General features: G+C 41.0%; 1 protein-coding gene across 1 annotated transcript in view; it reads left to right on the top strand.

Annotated features, from left to right (window-relative positions):
* Nucleotides 1–22,359, top strand: part of nectin1b (nectin cell adhesion molecule 1b) — a 77,689-nt gene extending 55,330 nt beyond the window's left edge. Inside the window, exons 5-6 of the mRNA XM_034239779.1 lie at nt 50–201; nt 16,223–22,359. Of these exons, the coding sequence (XP_034095670.1) occupies nt 50–201; nt 16,223–16,725 (655 nt within the window). The 3' untranslated portion in view covers nt 16,726–22,359. The remainder of the gene's footprint in view (nt 1–49; nt 202–16,222) is intronic.
* Nucleotides 22,360–22,694: the final 335 nt, after the last annotated feature.

The raw sequence follows: 22,694 nt of genomic DNA, 5'->3' as shown, positions 1-22,694 counted from the left end.
TTTTGCCTTTTTATAGTGTCTGTATTACCGCCTCTGTCTCTCCCCACAGCTTGAACGGCTCCCTGCCCAGTAATGTGGAGATCAAGAACAACACCCTGTTCTTCAATGGACCTGTGACCTACGATCTGGCCGGCACCTACGTCTGCGACGCGACCAACGGCATCGGGACTCGAACTGCCATTGTGGACGTCAACATCACAGGTAGTTTGATACAAGCGCTCGCTTCCGTTCTCTGTCTCTTAAGTAACTCCGGCATGGCTTGCGTCAATACAGTACCCTGCTAAAGAGAACCATCAAACCCCCTATTCAAGCAAACATTCACACACACATGATGGAAGATGATAGTCTGGGGTTTCTTGATGCTACTCCCACCTGGCCTGGCTGTGTGGCCCCCCCACTGCACTGTGAGTAAGGTGAGATGAGCTTAAAAAAAGCCTCTGTGTTTGTGTATCATCGCTACTCACACACATTGTGAGAACACAACAGCCGCCCCCTCTCACCCTGCCCTGTTACGCACCCAGGCGCATGTGTGGGAGCGATATAAAGCAGGTCTATTATCAGCGCCTAAAATAACATCAAGGAATATGGGGGTTTGAGGTGAAGGTACTGTATTGATCATAGTTTGCTCGCATCACGCTCCCATTTCTCCGAACAGCCCGTGCCTCTTTTGTAGTGGAGCTCTGCCTTCGTTCTTTTGTCTCTTCTGTCTTCTGGGGAAAACAAAATGCTGAACAAAACTGATTCAGTTCCCGTGCCTTCCACATAATCGCTGGCACACACGCACAGTGGTTCCTCTGGGTTTTCATCCATAGGAGACATATTTTGCACTAAAAGCCCTTGCTATACCAGATTTCACTATATGAACTGTTAATGTGGGAATCTTTTTCTATTGCTAGCAGCTGTGTGTGTGGTATTGGGAGACTGTGACAGTTTTGCTCTGGTCGGACTGGAAGGACTTTTTCCCTTCACTCTTTGTTCTACTTGTTTTCTGGGAAGCGGGGGTGTTCTAACTTGCATTGCTTTGCATGTTGACTCATGTTGTGTCTCTGGGAACGCTGGGCTTGGTGTGAAGTGAACAGCTGTGCCTTACAGTATCATTGGATACTTTTTGTTTTGTTTTCCTGTTTCCTTGTTTTCACTGTGTTATTCTCTACTGCTTAGGGGTAAAGCTAGGAGGAGAAAGCAGCTCTGTATGGTGTGATGTCATTACCTGCGTTGTGAGAAGTTGTCAGAGGAGAATGAATAGCCCCATACTTATCAAGCAGGAAAGTGAGGAAGTAATCTACAGTCTGGAAATCACCCAGCACCAGCTTGTGTTGAGTAATTGTGTTCCAAAGACATTGTACTCTTTGATACTGTATCCCTTTAGAGTAGGCAAAACAAAGGCACCAAAGTAATTTTCTATTTCTGCTTTTTCATTGATTGCTTAAATGAACAAACCACACTGGCTTTGTCCCTGTGGTCTTTCTGTTTATTCTCCTCATTTATGTGTTTAATTGTACTAAGTGACTGCGGTGAATAGCGCATGGGTGCATCATTTGAGCACATTCAATTTAAATTTGAATGTATACATATGTAAAGCCAAGCAAAGGTTTGCAGGGTGTTGAGCAGGTTAAAGGAAATGTAATGCTTGAATTTGAAGCTGTGAAAACACTCTTTGCTCTCAGCGGGAGCTAGCTTTTTCTCCCTGCTACTCTGCATGTTTACCATAATTAAAACACTTTAGTTATTACATGTCATCTAGAGACCTAGTATTATGTCAAAGAAAGGTTTTTAAATGTTTTCTTGAGCTAAAATAACTCAATCTTTGATATCTTGAGATTTACTAGATATGTAGGTGTTGTCATTTCCGGGTCTCCTGTGTGTCTTTGCTGCTGCATGTTTGTCTTGCTTATAGCTTAACTTAGTCGATCTTGTTTAAACTCTTGGTCACAGCAGTTACTTCACGTTGTACATCTAATCACAGGTGCAGTTCAATAACTCATAATCCTCCTTCTATTAACGACGCAGTCTTTTGGCTTTGCTAATGGTAGCTACCATAGCTTGATAGCTGACGATGATAGCTAACGATAGCTCTCCTCCCTCCCTATGATGCTATCGCCTGTTCTATGTGCCTCATGTTGGGTTATTTTGCCTGCCTCCTTTACTGGTAACGGTACATGTGTTCAATGTATTATAGTTGCAAGGTTGGAGGCGGGAATTGTAGCGATAGACAACCCAGTCTCACGGCATTTCGTGTTATAGTCACGACATTTAATCTATTGATTCGTGTTCAACACGATTTTCCCCTTTTTTTCGTGTCACACAGAACAATTTTAAAAGCAATGTATTTCTATTGGTAATATGTTTCGTGCCTGCACCACGTCTTTTTGTCCGGTCGGGTCTTGGAAGACCGGAAGCTGTATGGTTCATAAAAACATGTTCTTTATATTTACAGTCTAAGGTTCTTACGATTATTGTTTTTATTTTTAAATCGTATAATGTCGGACTTTTTCTCCTTCTAATTTATTTTCTAAATAACACACTGTTATTTACTCAACAATAACATACAATTATCCTTGTTTTTATTTATTTGTTTGATTCCATAATCTCGTGCTTTTTTGCCGCCCGTCAGGAACTGAATTTCAAAATAAAATACCCAGAAACAGATACACAGCCACTGAACTGATTACCCAAGGTCCTCAGCTATGGTTTAAGCTCGGTGATTGGATTGTTTAGCCGCAATGCACGTTGGGATATGATGTTTATGCGATATATGAAGTCCGAAAAACATTTAAAAAAAATTATATTTATTCCGAGTGTGCTTGCTTTTCTCTTTGAAAGTCATCACATAACGGCTTTGTAATACACGGTTCGGCTGCATTAAATATTACATATCTGCCGTAGTTATTTATTTATAGAGCCCTAATTAGAAGACTTCTAGACAAACTGGAAGAACTGCCATGGAAACTGAATATGTGACGTGGATCATAAATATATCAGCAATTAAACAACATCTTAAATTTCTCTTCACACAATACGTCTCCTTGCAGTATCAACATTAATTCGGCTGACTTTTAGATTTGATCCAATTAGTAGATAGGCTATATTTACACCATATCGGTTGCACAGCTGATAGAAAAGGACTTGTAGTTTTTAAAGATATTACTGATTTTCTTTGAATATAAGAATGTAAATACTGAGTTAAAAGAATAGTCAGGGGTTTTGGGTGATGGGAGAAACATCTATGGAATCAGAATTTCAATAGCTTGCCATTAAATGGATATGCCTTTATGTCTGTGATACAAATCAGATATTAATGTGTAGAAGTAAAGCATGAGCAATAGTATAGCAATATCCTGTAAAATGATGTGAAAACATGAATAAAACTACACATCTTTAGATGTTATACATACATAAGTGTCCTACACTAATAATAAAAAGTAATTATGGCTCTGTGTACCTTGTGTGCACCGCCTAGTGGTTAAAGCACGTTATTGAATTATTGTTTTTATGTGTTTTATTTGATGAAAAAAATATATAGATGATGGAAATATAGAATATAAAATATCAAGAAGATACTGTAAGTGATCTCTACAATAAAACAGTTCACAGTGCAGGATGTACACAAATATTAATAGGAGGATGTGCAAAACAGAAAAACTAATGAACCTTTATTCAAACATTAAATAATACTTTAGATTAAGGTCTTCTTTTAAATAGGAAGAAAGCTTTGGGGGTATCTACAGATGACAAAGTACCGTCTAATATATCGCTTTCCTGTAATGTTAACTATGTTGAAGCACTTATTTTAACTGATATTATACACATGAATTATACTCTTATGTATGTAGATAGTATAATAAATGTGCAGAATATGACAGTTTAATGGTGGAGGTATACACACATATTGATAGATGTCTTGTCATGCACTGTTGAGGAACCTGCGACCCAAGACTTTCATTCATTGCATAACTACACCATAGTTGTGTATATGATATGTCAATAAACCTTAGAATATCTTGAAATCTTGAAAGAGATGTGCAAAATAGCCATTATATACAGTCTTTAATGAACTATTAGTACAGAATAAAATAGAGAGAATTAATATCACATTAAATCTTTCCCACTCTAATTAACAGAGCACTGCAGAGCACTGACACTTACCATGCTGTGCTGAAATATTTCAAATGTAGCCTAAAAACCTTTGCTTTAAAATAAAACATCTCTCTGTATAACAAACTGGCTGGATGATAGCTGCAAGTAGGATTCTATGTTGTTAGATTGGCAAAAGTGCAGATTTTTTTTAGAGAACATCCCCTAAAGGTCCCACGCAAGCCTTAAAAAAAATATATTTTTGCCAGTTCCCATAGTAACAGTGACAAGTGAAAGGGAGAGGAGCCACCCTCGTAAAACACAGTTCAGAGCTCCAACATGGCACCCAGTCAAATCGCTGCATGGTCACAAACAGCTGGAGTAAACTGTCGAACATTAGTATGGTTAATGTTGCAGAGTGCAGAAGCAGCATGTTCAAACGGGCCGAGCTGTCCCTGCGTCTCATGCAGGTCCAACATGGATACATTACAGTGGGACGGCGCTTGTGATCTCTGCTGATATTGTGAAATGCTAGCCCGTCTTGAGCAAGCTTGTCAGCATAATCTCCCGCACTATCAAAGAACATCATTACGTTTCAAGGATGTAAGAAATGTTCCTTTTTAGAAGACATTTCTGTGAATGTAATGGCAGACACTGCATCCGTTATGAAGACATGAAAGAGTCTTAGAGGTGAACTTGAGGGTGGGCACGGCATTTCCTTCTAATTCTTTTTGAAGTCTTCTATGCAGTCTTGACATTGGCTGAGCTTAATGACCCGGTGGTGGAGTTAAAGAAGTATGCTGATGCTTCATTAACTTCAAAGAGCATCTTTGTGCCTCCCTATAGCCTGAGACAGGCCTGGCTGAGACGTGGCAGGTGAGAGAGCCCACTGCTGGCTGCTGTTCAAGGCTGCACCATGGGGGCCTCAGTAATGTTAGCTAAGTGTTCTCCCTTCGTAGAAAGGGAAGGTGACCAAGCCGTTAGTTGCAGGACATGCTCAGCAGAGCGACCAGAGCTGAACATTTCTAGACTAGTGCCATTTCATTTCCTTGTTATAGCACATTGCAATGTTTTTGGACTAAGAGGCCATCCAGAGTGTTTCTACCGTCAATAAATCTTCGCTAAACCGTATCTGAGCAATGAACATCAAGCACTTTATGCCACTATCACACAGTGTTGTCACTATAGAGACCTATATGTATCCAAATGCACTACTACTAGCTGTATAATGCATGGGATCGGCAGCAAAGCTTTTTGTTTTCATTTTGAAGTTGATTTTTAGATTGACACAGCGCTTCCAGTGTCACAAAGATAAAATATCCGTGACAACTTGTTTGTATCACAGAAAAGCTATTTCTTCACGGTTGGAAACAGCACTGATGGAGCACTTAAAGAAGGCACATTTTAATCAAGCTCCTCAGTTTTCACGGACAGATTTGTGGGAGCCGCATAACTGTCACCTCGGCAGATAGCGGGGCCACGGAGCACCTTGTTTCAATTAGTTTGGGGATAGTGTTTGCGGTGGAAATGGCATTGCCTACGGTGAGGCACATGGGCGAAGACGGCTTCTCCAAGGACATGTGTTCTGCAGATATGGTGTCGCTTGTCTGAATCTAATGAGCCACTCTCCTGTTTTAATCAATCCTCGCTCTCAGGTAAAAAAGAGGTGAAAGAGGAAATCTGAAGGAAAAAAGAAGAGCGGGAGGCGAGAGAGAAGAGCTTCATGGAAAGGGCCTGTTCTTAGCAAACACCTCTCTCATTCATATTCAGTTCAGAACTCTCCCGACGGATGGTTGACAAATCGTCAGGTCTGATTAATCAGCGAATTACTTACAGGCATCAGAGGCCATTTTGAAAAATTTAGATGATTAAACAGCCTCACAATGAAAGATATTTTTGAACCCGCCTGATAGGAAAACATTTAAATATTGCAGCTAACAAAGCCACAGGAAAAGAGCAGAATAATGCAGTTTAACCTCAAAGATCCTCCCCAACTTAAGAGACTCAAATCAGTCTTTCATTAAGATAATCAGCTTTCCCACCATCACACTCGAAACAATTCCAAGCTGCCATCCAGCTCATAATGATGAATGGCGGTTTTGTCAGGATGGCCTTGCAATTATGTAATTATCACCCCTGAGAAAGAGGATGTGTTTCTTTTCTCTCAACAGCAATGTGACTTGTGGGAACATTCCTCTCAGTGGAGCAGCACATTGACCGCAGAATTAATTAGTTTACTCACTTGAATAATCTTTTGAACTTGATAAGATATTTTTTAACCTTGACTATCCCACACAACAGCGCTAATCTTTGCGAGTTGGGGCCAGAGTGAGTCAAAGACAATGCATAATTCTCGCCACATTAGCAGGATCAGCTGTGAAGGATAATATCAAATCAGCTCGGGGTCAGCCAGTATGTGATCCTTTCAGCCATTCCACTTACCGCCTAGCAGCGCTAAGTTTCATCCCCTTTTGTCGAGGCTGTGGCGCAGAGTTGCTTTAGAGAGCAGAGGTGCAGTCAGCTTTGCTATAGGGCTTTACCACTCGGGTTAAGCTGGATGGAGTGAGAGCATTCTCATCAATTTAGCTGGAAAGTGTGAGGATGGATCCTCCTGTAAGCACCGGTGCCGAGATCTGTTCACGCTTGCATGAACCTGTGTTAGAAAATGAAGTTGAGAGGGACCACACAGTGAAAATGAAATGAATAAAGCATAGGCAGTCCAATGGATTTATAAATAAATAACTAGATCCATGTGACAGAAGGACATGCTTCAGTGGATCGGATTTTTGGGGGAGAATTTAGATTCCAGAAATGGACTCCAAAGCAAACAGGAACTAGAATTCTTGTAAAGGTGTGAGTATGTAAAGGTCAGTGTTTAAAACAGTGAGACACAGTAGTAGTGAAATGTTTTACACATTGTGGGGGAAACTTCTGAAGCAATTGTAAACAGGACTCAGAGAGACACGAGGAGAGCTGGAGCTTTGATGGCAAACACTGGCGGTTTATTTGGAGCTTCGGCCGGAGAAATCACAAGACATGTCACGGGCCACGATCTGGCCACACGGTTGAGATGCCAAATAAATTCTGAAGCACCCTCCTGTAGTTCGAGGTTTTAACTAGTTCAGAGTGTAATAATCAACATTCTTCAATAGATAGACTAAACAGCTGAGGACACTCTATCACAATTGTTGTCGCTTATGGCTCGGGGTAATCTACACCCCGAGAAGGATGTGTTCCAGGTGTCCCACAACAATAACTATCTCTGACCGAGAGTTGCCCGGTCACAAACTGGTAACATCAACAATATGCTAGGGCAGCCCCTCCTTATGGGAGATAGCGGCTGCCTGTTGGGGCATCTGTATCAGAGGGCAAAGGAGGACATGCAGGGCAAATTATTCCTTGACACACATAGTCTTTTTTTAAACGTATTTACCAATTTCACTTGAATTTATTTTTGGCTCCACATTACCCTATTGAATTATACCCTATACTTACAATTGATTCTTCACCAATCTTGGAACCCAGAGGCAAGGCGCTATATCTTGAGATTTTTAGCAGATATCCAGGTCAATAATTACTTTCCTTTGGGCTGCTGATTGTTTCAATTCCAATAGGAGCATAAGATGCAAGAACGGAGTTGGATTTGAGAGACAGTAAAGTATACAACTTGCTTGTTTGAGTAGCCAGTTGACAAGCTAACATTACGCTAGTCAGATAATATCCTATGGCTGCTGGGATTGCATTTTTGCCAATAATGTCTGCCCTTTTGTTCCCCAAACTGACTGTTAACCTGCCTTTAACAGAAGCCTGCCAAAATGCAATTGGTCAATAGTACTTGGACATCAACCAGAAACCAGAATGCTTAAAGTGCCGAAATGGTGTCCCCTTGCCTCAAATATATCAATTTTCTAAAGTTGAGTTCCTAACAAGAAATACACTTTGAGGATAAGGCGGTACATTTTCATGATTTTTGAAGAGAGACTCTGTGACAAGAAGTCTACCGTTGTAATACTCTAAGCTTCATCTGGTCCACCGGGGCTGCCAAATACCAAAAGCAATACAAAACTGCAGTTAGTGGCTTTAAAAATAAACTAGCAAACTGTAAATAACATTGGTTGTTGGTGGCATGGTTAACTTTTATCAGCTGCGAAACAGACTTTTAGCTCTGTCTGTCACCGTGACCAAGGTGATTGCTTCGCGTGATAAAACTCGTGAAACCGCGACGGGAACATCCTTGAATAAAACAAGTATCGCAGTAATCGCACCATATATTACTGACATCTAACAGCAGAGCTGCTCCACACAGCCATTTGTCTCCTTTCTTTCCTCTGACAGAGACAAGAGACATTATGATGTCAGCTCTGCACAGGCTCCTCCAGCAATGTGAAATTTGTTTGTCTCCGCCTGTCATGGTGGAGACTGTCTCAATTGCTGCTATAGCTGGAGAACATTGCAGTGTCGCTTTCGTGCATTATTCATAGATTCAAAGGCCACACGCGTATATCTTGTATATCATTGCACCCTCACTTCAAGTACATGCATGCTGGCAGTTGAGGAGCTCATCCAGTGTCTCGGTCCAATGCTCTTAATACTAACTTCTCATCACCCTTGAACCATCTGATCCAGCATCTACAAACCAAGATGGATTTCAGGTCTGCAGGCTGATAGAGGGACTGCGTAGCCCCCGCATCCTCTCTACAGGAGGGACTGCTTTCTGCTCAGATCCTGCCAAGAATACACCTCATTATCCAAATGAGACATTAGCAAGAGCCGCTCCCGTGCTTGCGCACTATAGGCCGCCCCATAAAGCCTCCGCTGTGTTTTGCTCTGCCAGTGAGAGCACTGAGGGGGAAGATATTGTGGCTGCAGCTCATTTTGCATAAAATGGAGGAGGGGGATGCTTACTGTGTAAAGGGGGCCACTTTTTATTTTTTTGTTGAGGAGAAGAGATAGCCCGGCTGTGAGAGTGAAATGGAAATGTCACAAGGGGAGAGCATGGGAGAGCAGAGAAGCTGAGATCGTAGTGATTTATCTTAACATTTGTTTCTGCATGGCTTGCTGTTTCTGCTCTCCGGAGGATATGCAGAGGAGAGGGATGTGGCAGACAGATGGAGCAGGGGGATTGGCTAGGACCCTTCGGCCCAGCTCTGCTTCTCTTCCTCCTCCCTTCTCCCTCCTCCTCCTCCGATTCCTCACCGTCCACCCATGTGGTGTTGGATCTGTCACGCCTCCCTGACAGCCTGATGAAGTAGGTCAGACGCTGTCCCAGGGTCTGACCACTGGCTCCAGAGCTGCTGTGTGGTGATTCACTCATTACACACACAGCTCCAAAATAACAACAAGGAGATTGAAAAAAAACGACAGAGGATGGTGCAGGGAACAAACATGGCCCCGACCTCAGCTGGCTTAACGCGTTCTAACATGCAGATTTGTTTACTGCATGTTTGATGACCCAATAAGGTGTCCTTACAATACTTAGCACTGAAGCCACATAAAGGCTAGCAGGGAAACATAGAGATGGATTCATAATGGTGCCTTTTCTGTAAACATGTGTCTTAAAAGAGCATAGGTGTTTAATTGTTTTAATATCCATTGCTCATTAAAAGCTCATTTGTGTTGAGTGTTTGTTAGGATAGAATGACAACATTAATGTGCACCAGAAAGGGCACAAACATACTTTCCTAAAGGAAACAAGTATGTTTCAGTATTTTCAGCCACAGTAGCGGTGTTGAATATATTTTTTTGTGATCTTAGTCATGCTTCTTCTAGATGACTTTTTAGTTTATTTCAACTATAAACTACCGAAAGGGTAACGCAAACATTGTCAAAGTTGGGAATCCGTAGTCACCAAATAAATAAAAAAGTCAGAGATTGCTGCTTCTGCTTAAAGGCCCTGTCACACTGTCCCGAAATTGACACCCGATGGACACACGAATATGGAATTGTGAATTTCGCACGAAGATGGCCCCGAACCACACACGAAGGCAACATTTACATTACATTTAAGACATACAACTGCAATGAAAGTACCAAAAACAATTATGTTACAGTACTATGATACTGTACTGATATCTTCAGACTTTGTTCTTTACTTTATCCGTCGTTATATGTAGAAAATATTACGTTTTCTCCGTAATGTTGTTTCCATAACAACAACAACTTCCTGTCAACTGTCCTTCAAAATAATATATTATATCCTTTTTAGTTTCACAGAACACAAATTGGGTTATTTACATAATATATTTACATGATTTTGTTGTGCAATAAAACAACCCGATGGACACACGATAAAGGAAATGTTCAAATTCGGCTGTGATCGTAGCAACATCGGGCCATTCGTGAGGGCATCTTAAGCCATCGTATGACCGCCGGTGGAGTTTCTCAGGCTCCGGCAGCAAAATCTTTGGCATGCCAAAAAATTGCCGAAGGACCTTGCGAAGGTTCATTTTCGTGTTGAATTCGTGTGTCAATTGTGCCCTTCGTAAGGCCATCGTGAGGGCATCTTGTTATCATCTGTGCCATCGGGCATTCGCCCCGATCAGAGTGAGGGCGAATGCACCGATGATAACACGAAGATGACACGATTTGACAAGATGCCCTCACGAGTGCCTTACGAAGTAGCCGCTCACGAAGTTGCTGCCATACGATGGCTTAAGATGCCCTCACGAATGGCCCGATGTTGCTACGATCACAGCCGAATTTGAACATTTCCTTTATCGTGTGTCCATCGGGTGTCAATTTCGGGACAGTGTGACAGGGCCTTTAAAGAGATGAAAACATGAAGCGTTTCCTGTTTCTCTGACTGGACTGTCCTGCAAGTCGTTGCATGTTCACAACCCACCAAAGATGATGTCACGAGCATTTTGATGCATGTTATCTCCTTCAGCACATCCCATGCCTGCCATCCTTTGACTGGTTTGTGGGGAATCACATTTGAATTACTAATCTGAAGTTGTTATGGCATTTACCTTCCTGTGAGGCAAGCTATCAGTGATAGCAAAAAGCAAAAATATATATGTACAAATGGGAATAAATGGCAGATATTGGAAGGCGGGTGTGTGATGGGGTGAAAAAGAGCTTTGCCTTGTCCTCTGCTTCCCGGCAGCATATTCAATTCTTGTCAGTGATGAGCTTTTATTCGTTGTGGCAGCATTACATTTTCATGACTTCACAACCACTGGCAAATTCAGACAGGGGAGTAATGAGCATCGTTGAAACCACTGAATAAATGCGTCTTCCCCGTTGTCCCCTTCCTTCCTCACTCATTACGCCGTTCTTTATTTGCCGTTGTCACTCCCCCGCTTCTCAGAGGCATCTTCCTTTTTCCTCTTTGTTGCCACTCGTCAAACTCTTAGAGTAGCCCTCTGTTTTCTTTTCACCTTCTGTTGTCTGCGGCGTGTTCCTCATTTAGTCGTATTTAAACACCACTCCCTGCGCCGCCCTTTGAAATCCTCTCCCATTCTCTCAGTCTCTCTGTCATAACACCATGTCCGAGTGATTACTCTAAGACTCAGGAATGTTTGTACCTGTCTAGTACTCCTTTTCTTCATGTGCAGACATGACTGGAGCACACCCAGGAACAGTACCTGCAGGACAGAGTTGGGATACCGTTTCTCTCCCTTTTAAAGCCCCCTATGAACAGTGTGCTGCTGGCTTGTGTTACTCAATCCTACATTAGAATTACAAAACCTTGCTCTGAATGTGTGTTGTTTTCTGAAGCCACAAATCTGGCAAGAACCAGAGTGTGCATCATTTGTTTACCATTTGTTTCTCTTAAAGACTCCCTCCTGTTTTACACAAATGAGCACAAAATGAGCACTTATCGGATTGCAAAGGAAACAGATTTTGTCAATGAAAATGGTCCTGGGTTGTAAATCATCCACTCGATCAAGTTAAATGTGAGTGTTCAAAATAGTATGATTAATGCAAGACTAAACAGCATGGTTGCAGCACCTAAACGGCCGCAGTATTTCATGTTGTTCCTTACCTGTATACATCTATCATGCTTTTGGATTGAATTATAGCCTTTCATAGCACATCCTGGCATCTATTAATCTCAATAGTACATTTTAGTCGTAGCAACTCAAGGTTACCCCCCTATCTGCGTTTTTTCTGCGCGGTTTTAATAGACACTGCCTTTTTGTTGCCTGGAACAGTATCAGGGCTGCTGTGGTGCTGCTTTGAGGTATTTGTTATCTACGTGTTGGCAGGTGTTGCGTGGAGCGATGGCGTGCTGGTGGAACGCCTCTTCCCTCCTACGTACCCCAACCATTTCAAAATGTGTTATATTATTAGAGTTTCTGTAACGTTCGCACCATAGCTACTTTTATTTCACATTCTCATAGTATGTACGTAGTAACAAAGGCACAGCGCTGGGGAAATTGATAAATACTTCCTTATCTTCTCTCATACAAGGCCAAGGAGGCTGAATGGGAGGTTGCTATGTGACCTTGCGGATGGATAATACATAGCAGAAGTGAGCTGGATAACGCCGTGAGAACAGGCACTCTTCTTCGCCAATGCACCTCTTTGAGTTGCAAAACTAAATCAGCGTTCCTTCACTGCACTGAAGTGGTCTGATGAGCGCTTCGTGGCGTTTGTTAGCTTCTTTCTTCTGCTTTTCTAGTACCTCCAATACAGAGGTAGAGCCACCTGAACATTCTATTCCTTCAGCAACACGTCTTAATGGCTCCATTTCTAAATTCCTGCATCTTCCGAGACCTCCTTAGAGGTGGGTGAGATGGCCAAAGAGTCATACAAATACCTGCATGTTTACATCTGCTTTCATGTCTGTATTTTGTATGGACTATAACCCATTCTTATTAGCTTTGACATTCTTTGAAATATGGGTGTCAGGAGGTGCTGTCACCTGATCCTTTATAGAAATGGAGGTGATGGGGAGCACCTTTGAAGGCTCACTGCATCTTCTTTTACTGCCTCTGTTCTGTAGTTTTTATGACCCCGCCTTGTGTTTCGCACCTCTAAGTAGTGCATTTCAAGGCAACTATAGAAATGTAAAGACAGGGAGCTGCCTAATGCTAATTACCGATGAGAGGGAAGACATAGCCTAGCATTAGAAGGCAGTTGCTGGTAGAGGAGAGGATTATGGGAGAATGATTTTTTCTCTCTGTCATCCTCTAGATTTTCACCCCGTCTTTGAGCTTGCTGGAAGGATGTGTTCTTGAGCAGGGGTGACCTGGCCCTGCTCTCTCATTCATGTGTGTAATGAAGGCCTCTGTCTGAATAATCCCATTAGGTAGTGAGATTAAAACCTGAGCTGATATTTGAGACTGTGCCCGGCACCGCTTTAGAAATTGGAGAGCTTTGCTGCCGGCCCTGGGAGAGAGGGGGCCGAGGAAGATCAACCGAGGAGAGTGTCTGTGTTCGGGAGGTCGTCGCTCCTTTGGACTGATAGGGTGCCATTGTAATTAAAGGAGAGGGGACGGCTCCAAAGCTTCTCTCATCTTCGCCCAAGTCCATCCCTTTCTTCCAGAGTTATGCAGAGATGAATCTTTTCCACTTAAAAGCAGTTCTAATTGAGTATAATGGTTTTGATCTAACCAATAAGGGCAGTCATTTAAAAAATCATTCTCTGCTTATAAGGGAATTTGTCTTTTTGGTTGTGCTTGATGAGTAGCATAGGTTTTCAGATCGGCTGGGTTTTTTTTTGCCGTAATGCTCTGATTCAACTATATATGACTTCCTGCAAGGCAGCAGAGAGAGTTGTATATCTCTATAAGGAACGTTTAAGATTGCTCAACACAAACCTTTCATTTTGCATCACTTATGATTAGTTTCCAATCCCCGAACCACAATTGACTATATTAAACAGTTTCTTGATTAGGGCCATACTGAGGAAACCGTGCTGTCTGATGTTTGTTGCCTTTACATATTGACATCTTCCTAAATCATTTGTGCAGTTTAGGAATGGGAAGATGATCGATGCGTTTTAAGAATCCATTATTCTTATCTTTAAGAAACTTAATTGATAAGTAACTATAATCCTGGATAATGCTACGGATGAAAATAAATCCTACACAAAATGGTCTCAAGTGGAACGCTGTATAGCTCAGTTGGTTGAGCTGGCGGTCCATGACCTGTGGCTTGGTCGCCAAGCAATGGACCCCGGTCTAAATCCGGCTCGGGGCCATTTGTTTCATCCCCTCAGTCTACCGGTTTTAAGCCTGTCTCTACAATGAAGGCACTGGTTGCCCAAAAAAAGGGAAAATGTGTGATTGGTAAAAAAAAAACACAATATACACTATTCCTTTTTGAATTGGCACATTTGTATACTAAAAAAGCTGCTTGCCTACCAACTGTAACAGGAATAATTAGGATATTTTTTGTATGAACTTGCTATTCTTTCAGAAATGCTGAACAAATGTTTTTGAAGTGTTTCTTTGTTCAGGTTACATTTTGTCTTAGATTTGCAGTTGTATGTTTATATTATTTCAATCGCTTTTTTAAATATAGAAACTCCATAATCTTAAACACACACTTATACTCACACATGAATACTTATACTTAGATTTAATGCCATACGTTTCCATATAGCGTACATCAAATTGTATAAGAACACAAATACAGTATACACATTTTCTTAGATGTGTTACATGTTAGGCTGTGACATGATGATGTTTATTAAAGTAAATGTAAGTCATAGTGGATCAAGAATGAACATGATGTCAGTCAAATCTTCCTCCTGAGAATTGCAGAACCTGTTTGATCTGATCCATCTTTTGTCATCTGATGAACAGAGATAATATATGCTTACTAGATTATGTGTCATAACAGGATGGTAATACATCGGTACAACAGAAGGCAAAAATAGCATCATGGCAGTACATCTCCTCTTTATCTCATCTGACTGTGTCATGCCTTGTTGCATACCAAGTCTGTAGTTTGCCCTGCGTGAGCTGGGCTCTCCCTCCTTTCTTCCTCGCTGTTTCCATCTCCTTTGTCTTCAGTCCTCTCCCACACCATTTCTTCAGTATCTTCTTTGTGTTGTCTTTTCCAGCTCACTGTTGAGGACTTGAAGTTAAATGTGCCTGTGCTCTGCAGGTTTAGACAAGCGCTACCTGTGCGCCTTGAGGCTTTGATCACGTTTCATAAAGACGTATTTTTTGTCTGTGCTTCAAAGAGCTATGCATTTTTATATTTTTTAAGTGAAGATGGTATGTAAGGAACATAGCTTTCAGCGATTTGATTCACTGTAAGCTACAGCTGTGCTTGTTGTGAGCGTTGTTCCCTTCCCGTGAGGAGGCTCTAAAATGGTGGAATGAATGTAATGTTTCAGTTTAGCTCCAGATATGGTATGACGCTGGCAGTTCTGAATTTAAAACAATGTCTCTTTTTGAATTGGCAAGGCTAAATCTTAGCTGTTACTCTATTGCATCTTGGGTATTGTTTGTCTCTTGCAGGCAATTATTCATAGTCACTCTGTTGTCTTTATAACTAAGAGCACGTCTTTGACTCATTTGATACTTTTCTCTTTACTGAATAATGTATATTTTTCTGTGCTGTCTGCTCTGCTGCCTGACTGCAGGAGCTTCATGTTTATCAGCTCTCTTGATGCATCATGGCTGTGTATGCTTGGCTACTAATAATCATCTCTGCAAGTGTTCTTCCATTTCATTACTGATGCAGTGATGATGAAGATGCTTATATGTCATGATGCACTCTTTCATGCTGGACTGTACTACAATATATCATTCTATGTACTACTAACCGACTAAGCTGAATGTATTAACTGAAAAGACTTGTGAATTAATCCTCAGTTTTTTTATTAAATGGTTTCATTTTCTTCCACCTTCAAAGAGAAGAGAAGAAGCTATGGTTGATGCATGTTGACAAACTTCATTCACTTTTATCTCTTCAGTTGTTTACTCTCTGTTTGAACTGGCTCTTTATTTCATCTCTAACACTGCATGTGCATGTTACTGACGGAGCCTTGCCACACTCGGTGAGGCCTCCTTTTGGGTTGGGGGGGTTGGGGGGTTGTCATGGCGCCGGGGGTCCTTCCTTTTCCCTTTGCTTTTCCGTCCTTGTCTCCCTTACTTCATAAAAAACAAAATCTGCACCTGCACAAATGCACCTCCTCCCACCAGAGCACTGACACACTCCCTTCCATCTGTCTTTTCCTACCCAGAATCCCCTAACAACCCGCCAACCAGGCTCCCTGAGGTCAAGACGAGCCAGAATACAGGCGCCGCCATCGGGTGCGCTGTGGCGGGAGTCGCCCTGTTGGGGCTGGCGGCCACACTGCTCTTCGTATTCCTGCGCCGCCGCCAGCGCACCTTCAAAGGAGACTACAGCACTAAGAAACACGTGTTCGGTAATGGGTACAGCAAGGCCGGCGGTCTGCCCGCACACCCTCCGATCCCCAAGAACCTCCAGTACCCGGACGACTCAGACGACGAGAAGAAACCCGCCCAGATCAGCGGCCCCGCTGGGTTTGAGGCGAGCGTGCCCGATTTTGACCCAGAGCAAGAGGACCTGAAGAGGCCCTATTTCACTGTGGACGAAGGGGAGAGCCGAGATTATGATGAGCGGACTCTGAATTTCCAGTATGATCGTGAACCTGAGATAGCCGATGATATGATCTCTCAAACCGACGGCTCTGTCATTTCTAAGAAAGAGTGGTATGTTTAGTGGCATGCTACAACCAAACCCTTTGGTCCCCCTCACCTGCATTCCACTGCACCCTTCACCTCCGTCACCACCCCACCCTCCCATTCGTCTAGCTGCCCCCTACACAGCCCACTATCCTCAACCTAGTACCCCCCCCCTCCCCCTTGACTCGACCCCCCCCCCCCCATATCAGACCCTATCCAAACTAATCTCAATTAGAAAATCAAGCGTCTATTTAAAGTGCTAGCAAAACATCAACTTCTCAATATGACAGCATTGGTATCAGTTCCATCAGGTGAATGGGCAAAGAGTACAAACTAAGGTATGTAAACGGACTTGAGTACGAGTCCAGACAGGTGATTGGTTGATTAATACTGGTGTAATATTCTTTTTGTGTATTTTTCCATGTTATAAATGTATTACATGTATAAAAAGAGACTGCAGGTTGAGGTTTTGCTGAGCACACTTGTGAAAGTCCTACACTGGATGTGCGGATTTATTTCTGTTTTTTTATTGCCATTGCCGTTTTTGTTATTTTTATAAAGTCTTTTTGTATGATTTTTAAGTAAGCAGAGATATGAGGGTTAAATGTTCGACATAATTACAGGTGGAGTTCTATGTGTTTGTAATTGTGTGGTCAAATGTTTCAGAGAAAAACAAAAAAAACGCCATAAAGCACTTGTGTCATTTCTGTTTCTCACTGGGGTTAGCGTCCATGAAACTCATTTTTGTACAGCATTTACAGCAGATGTGTTATGTGCTGTGTTCCAAAGACATGCTTAGTATTTCTTGCTCCCCCCTGTGTGTATAGGCTTGGTTTAGCTTAACTGAGAGGGAGTCGGCCTACTGAGCCATGTGGCAGATACAAATTGAGTATTTTCAATAATTTTCCCCTTAAATTTTAATAACGCTAAGAACGTTTCCACATCAGTGAATAAGAGTACAGCAGAGAGAAGGGCTGCAAAAATGTCTACTTTTCATTGGTGCATCACAACCACGTCCAAATAAGGTTTGGTGAGTCTCGGAGTCATAAAAACACCTTCAATAATGCTCTGAAATATCATGATTGTCACTTGACTTTAACAGGTTGACGAGCTCTTGATCTTACCACTATAATGAAATGTCTGTATTTTTTTTCTATGTTGAGTTGTCATAATTGTGTTGTTCTAACCCTTCTTTTATCAAATGGATGTCAGAGAAAAGTGTCTGAGGAATTTCCCAAATATGACTCTGCCTCTCCTTATAATATGTGACTGTGTGCTGAAAGAATTGGCTTGAGCCCTTACACCAACAGCATGAGGAGATGTCCATGGAGACAAAGGACACGGATAGGAGAGAAGTGTCAACAGATGCTTACATTTGTGACTTTGAGAGAACATTTATCATGTAAAGGGAATTGAAAAATGAATGGTGGCCATGCTGGAGTATAAAAAGTCACCTGCTGCTTTCATTGGGTTTATTTTCCATCTGTTTATTTTTTTTCTTTCTAAAATGAAATTCTGTATGGGGGATTTTAAAGGAATGAATGGTTGTCCTTTTCCTAATCATCTGAATCTGCCAATAGGGCTGTCAGAAGGCGTAATATAGGCTGTATCTGGCTTTTTTTAAATCCCTGTTAATAAGTGCCAGTGGATGGATGGAGTGCAAAATGCATTTCCTTGGAACAAAAAAAAAGTGAAATATCCGATAAAACCGATGCAAAGGAGTAAATCGGTGGATATGGGCATCACATCTGACTCGCTCTGAACAATATAAATACGTTATTAAGCCTTATGTTATGCATGTTTTGTGTTGGAGTGGATGTGCGTACGTTTGAAATTTCGTTTCGGTATAAAATCCAGTGTGTTTGTCCTCATTCGCAGCTTGAAAGACGACACTTTGTCAGTGCTGTCGTTAACAACAAAGGTAACAACAATATTGCAGTTAAACGCTAAAAAAAAGTATATAAATATATATATAAATAAAGATGAAAAAAGAACATCTCCCTGGGAGCAGATCGCTGGAGATGTGAATGTTTTACAGTCCATGCTTGTCTACTGTACGTTTTTAGATGAGCATGTTAATCATGAGCCTCAATTTCTATTGTATTTTCAACACAAGATTAACATTACAGAAGTGGGAGATAAAAGGGTCTTATCAAAAGCCTGTTGATTTCAGTTAAGATTCATTTTCTACTGCCTTATTTTTGTTTTTGTTCGGTGTATCCACTAGAGATTGAGAACATAAATGGTGGCTTACAGGTTTTAGCGAGAGAAAACTAAACAACAGCAGCGTCTGGGTTGCTACTTTCCAAGTGCAAAAGCAAATCCCAATTATATTGCCTTTATTTTATCATTCACTTGATAAAAGGTGAACGGCTTTGCTGAATGTTCTTCTTTTAAATTCTACAGACATATCACAGCATAATAGACACAAAACGTTTTATGTTTTTGTGCATTCAGTGCCTATCAAAGACAGGAGACAGATGCTGCTCCAGCGTTTTAAGTTATTCATGCAGAAGAATAACAAAGAGTAATATTGAAATATGACACAGACTGCAAACCTCTTAAAATCAGACAAATGATCGTTCTTAACTTGCAGTGAATTTTAGTTAGTATAGTGGGGATGTTATTCCCCCGAGCTCCAATTTGATACTAACAATGTGTCTTGATCTCAAAATCAATTCATCTCTTAGAAGCCCTTTTAACGTTTAATGATTGCTTCACGGTAACACAGCACTTTTTCTCTCTTATCAATAAAGACCCTAAAGAGATCAAACGTTGTCACATATCGCTGACCTTTCAAAGCACAACAATTGAAACATGAAATCTAGTGAAAAAAGATTGAAATCCAATTTGAAAAAAGCAACTTTGGCCCCAAGTAGAGATCAGACCGACTCCTTTTTAAAGCACAACTTTAGGGTTTAATCTCACCTTTTGTCTGCATCCATTAGAAAGCCACTGCCGCACTTGCTTCTAAAACGGTAGAGAAAGAAAAACAATTTGGAGTGGACATTCTGTATACTGGTAGATGTTAACATTGTCTTCATGTTGTCAGGGTGTTATGAGTTTCTATTTTGTAATACTGACTGTAACTTCATTCCATCCTAATCTACTTTTTGTATTCAGTATGTTCAACATTCCACTGTAAATATTGTACATATGGTTGAGATTATAGTTGGGATTTATTTAGGGACAACTGCGTAGGGACCCTGTCATGTAAAATATACCTATTTTGACTGCAAACATAGAGACTTGGTGATGGATAGATGAAGTCGATGGATAGCTTATTTCCAAAGTCCAACCCTAGAAACGCTCCTCCGGTACGTTTTTTTAAAAATGCCACTAGCAGCTTCACTGTCATACAAAAGGGTGACGCATACAGTTTGTCGATGTAATGTTATTGAAAGAAAATCAGCAGAGAGAAAGTGTCTGTATGCAGCCATGTGAATGTATATTTCTGAGGGTGTTACAAATATGAAAAAAAAATCTATTGTTCAATTGTGATGACCCAGTGAAGTAACTTGTATTTGTTTTAAGCATTAAATGAGTTCAATAGTCAACAATGTTCTGTCCAAGTTCGCTGATTGGATAGATGTACCGAATATGATTCATGTCTGCAACACATTTATTATCCCTGTGTATTGATTTTGGTAATTGCAGCTCTTGTATCCCTGTCGCCTCATGTTTGGATTTATTTGTCAGCGAAATCACCTTCTGTGAGCCTTAAGTGTAAAACATAAAAAGGTTTGTTCTTCAAATAAATGTTCTCTGGTTTGACAATTCAACACATTGTGAGGCCAACATATAAACCCATATGTCGCTCTGCTCCTATTCAGCTATGAGATGAGTCACAGTGGTGTATTCCACTTTCATTGCTGTTCCAGTTTTCAGAATCAAAATCAACTTGGGATACATCCATGGCCACGCTACCCTCCATTGTTTGCTCTACTTTTAAAGCCTGAGTGCGAGACTAATCAAATAATTTAAAAAAAAGCCAATACAATCAGTCATGGTTAGGAAATCCCCTTAATTCAGACACCATTTCTTAAAGGTGTTGACAAAACTGCTTTTGCCACAGAAAAAGTCAGTAGTATCCGGTATCCAATCTTTATTCCAGACTCAAGGTCCATATCACATACAAAAAGACAAAACACACATCAATAAATAAGATAAAAAGCTAAACAGATATAAACAAACAAATAAAAATATAAAATCAATCCAATCACAGCTAGCCACAAATGCTAGTATAGTATCATGATGATCATTTTAGTCAGGCTAATACATTAATATAAAAAGGATGCATATAATATAAAGCAAAATGTCTCCAGTGGTTATAACTGTACCTTTTAAGTGTTTGTCCCTTTTAATTGGAGAGCAAAAACCGCCAGGCAGATGTTGGTATTGATTTCAGCGCTTAATGAAGCTGCAATGATATGATGAGAGAGGCTCAGTGTAGAGCCAGACAGATCTGTCTCAGACTGTGGGACTCAAGTGCAGACATCTGCACCGTGCACATTAAGAACAGCCCAGAGTTTGCAGCTGCTGCCATCCATTTGCTAAAAGAGCCCTTTGTAGCCCAAGGGGCTTTGATGGCGCATAGGCTTTTAACATGCATGGCCATCAGTTTTCCCCCCCTCCTGACAGAGCTGCGAGTGGAATTTGACATGTCCTCTATCAAAGTACTCTTAAGATGAAATATGGCTGGATTTTTGTTTTAAAATATGTTTCTCATGGGCCGTAAATTCAAAAGCGAATGTGTAAGAGCACCTCATAGTGATGCTACTCCATTCAGCACAGCGCAACTTCACAGAATACTAACTACAGCTGTGCCGTATTAAAGGAAGTGGGGACAAGTGAGAAGTGATATGGCTGTGCCCGCCGTGATTTTGTGTGTAGCTCACATGTTTGGATTATACTTCTTAAACTTTATGGTGCTCATCATTTCAGACCAGCATTGAATTTGAAGCCGAACAGTAGTTCTGACAAAGCAGACCCAGTTCCTTCACACTTTTTGGTGAAAAACATTAGCATTACATTTTTGTTAAGCAGTCAGTTTGATTTATAAGCCACAATAACTCTCTAAACTTGGGAAAGAAAGATTGGTAGCTTACGTTGCAAGATACTATTGGCTTCTGTGAACCGTTGAGCTGCCGATAAGCTAAGAAGTGGAGAAAAATATATCAATATGAAAGACTTTAGGAAAGCCAGTACCACAAGTCGTTAAACTACAGTGATTAAATGGTTAATTAATATTTTGTATATGTGTTACTAATTTCTTCAGGCTGGATACAGGAGGGAAGTTTTACATATTGATCAGTAAGTTGGCTTTTTGCTGCACTTTGTTGCTTTGAGGCCAGTTTGTAGACATCTCTAAATACTGATATAAGACATCTGATCTCTTCACAGGACTGCTGTTTCAAGTCAAGACTCATATTCAGTGGACTCATCTGTGTAAGCAACATGAAATGTTCTCTCAGTTGTTGTCACAAGAGACACAGCCTGCAGAAACTTGCATATGTAATGTAAAAATACCCATGATGTGTTAATGCATAATTATTTCTTGGATCATCATTGTTCATGGCTTCTAGAAATATGTTGGGTTTTGCTCTTTCTATCTGTTTTCAATGTGTACAGTCACATGAAGTTGTCCATAATAAAGATGTATTACTGTAAATGACACTATTACTCTTGTGTTTACAATTCTCAAAGATCCAATGGCAGAAATGTCAAATGTACACTTCGCCATGGTAACATTACAGTAATACACAGCCTTCAGCCTTTGAAAGTATGAAGATTTCATCAGCTACACCCTTAGGAAAAGGTTTCAAAGGTTTCATAATGACATTTAAGTGAAAGGCTCATGTACTGAAGATATGTTGAAAGATAAAAATCTATACTTAAGGGATATGATAAACGCTAATGCGCTCTAAAGTGTCTTGTTAAATGACAAGATTGTATTGTATTTTGACACAACTGTCATGTGCCACAAGTTATAAGTCAAAACCTACT

The sequence above is a fragment of the Gymnodraco acuticeps genome, unplaced genomic scaffold, assembly GCF_902827175.1.
Source record: "Gymnodraco acuticeps unplaced genomic scaffold, fGymAcu1.1, whole genome shotgun sequence".
NCBI classification, from domain to species: Eukaryota; Metazoa; Chordata; class Actinopteri; order Perciformes; family Bathydraconidae; genus Gymnodraco; species Gymnodraco acuticeps.
This window is presented reverse-complemented; position numbering and strand designations above follow the sequence as displayed.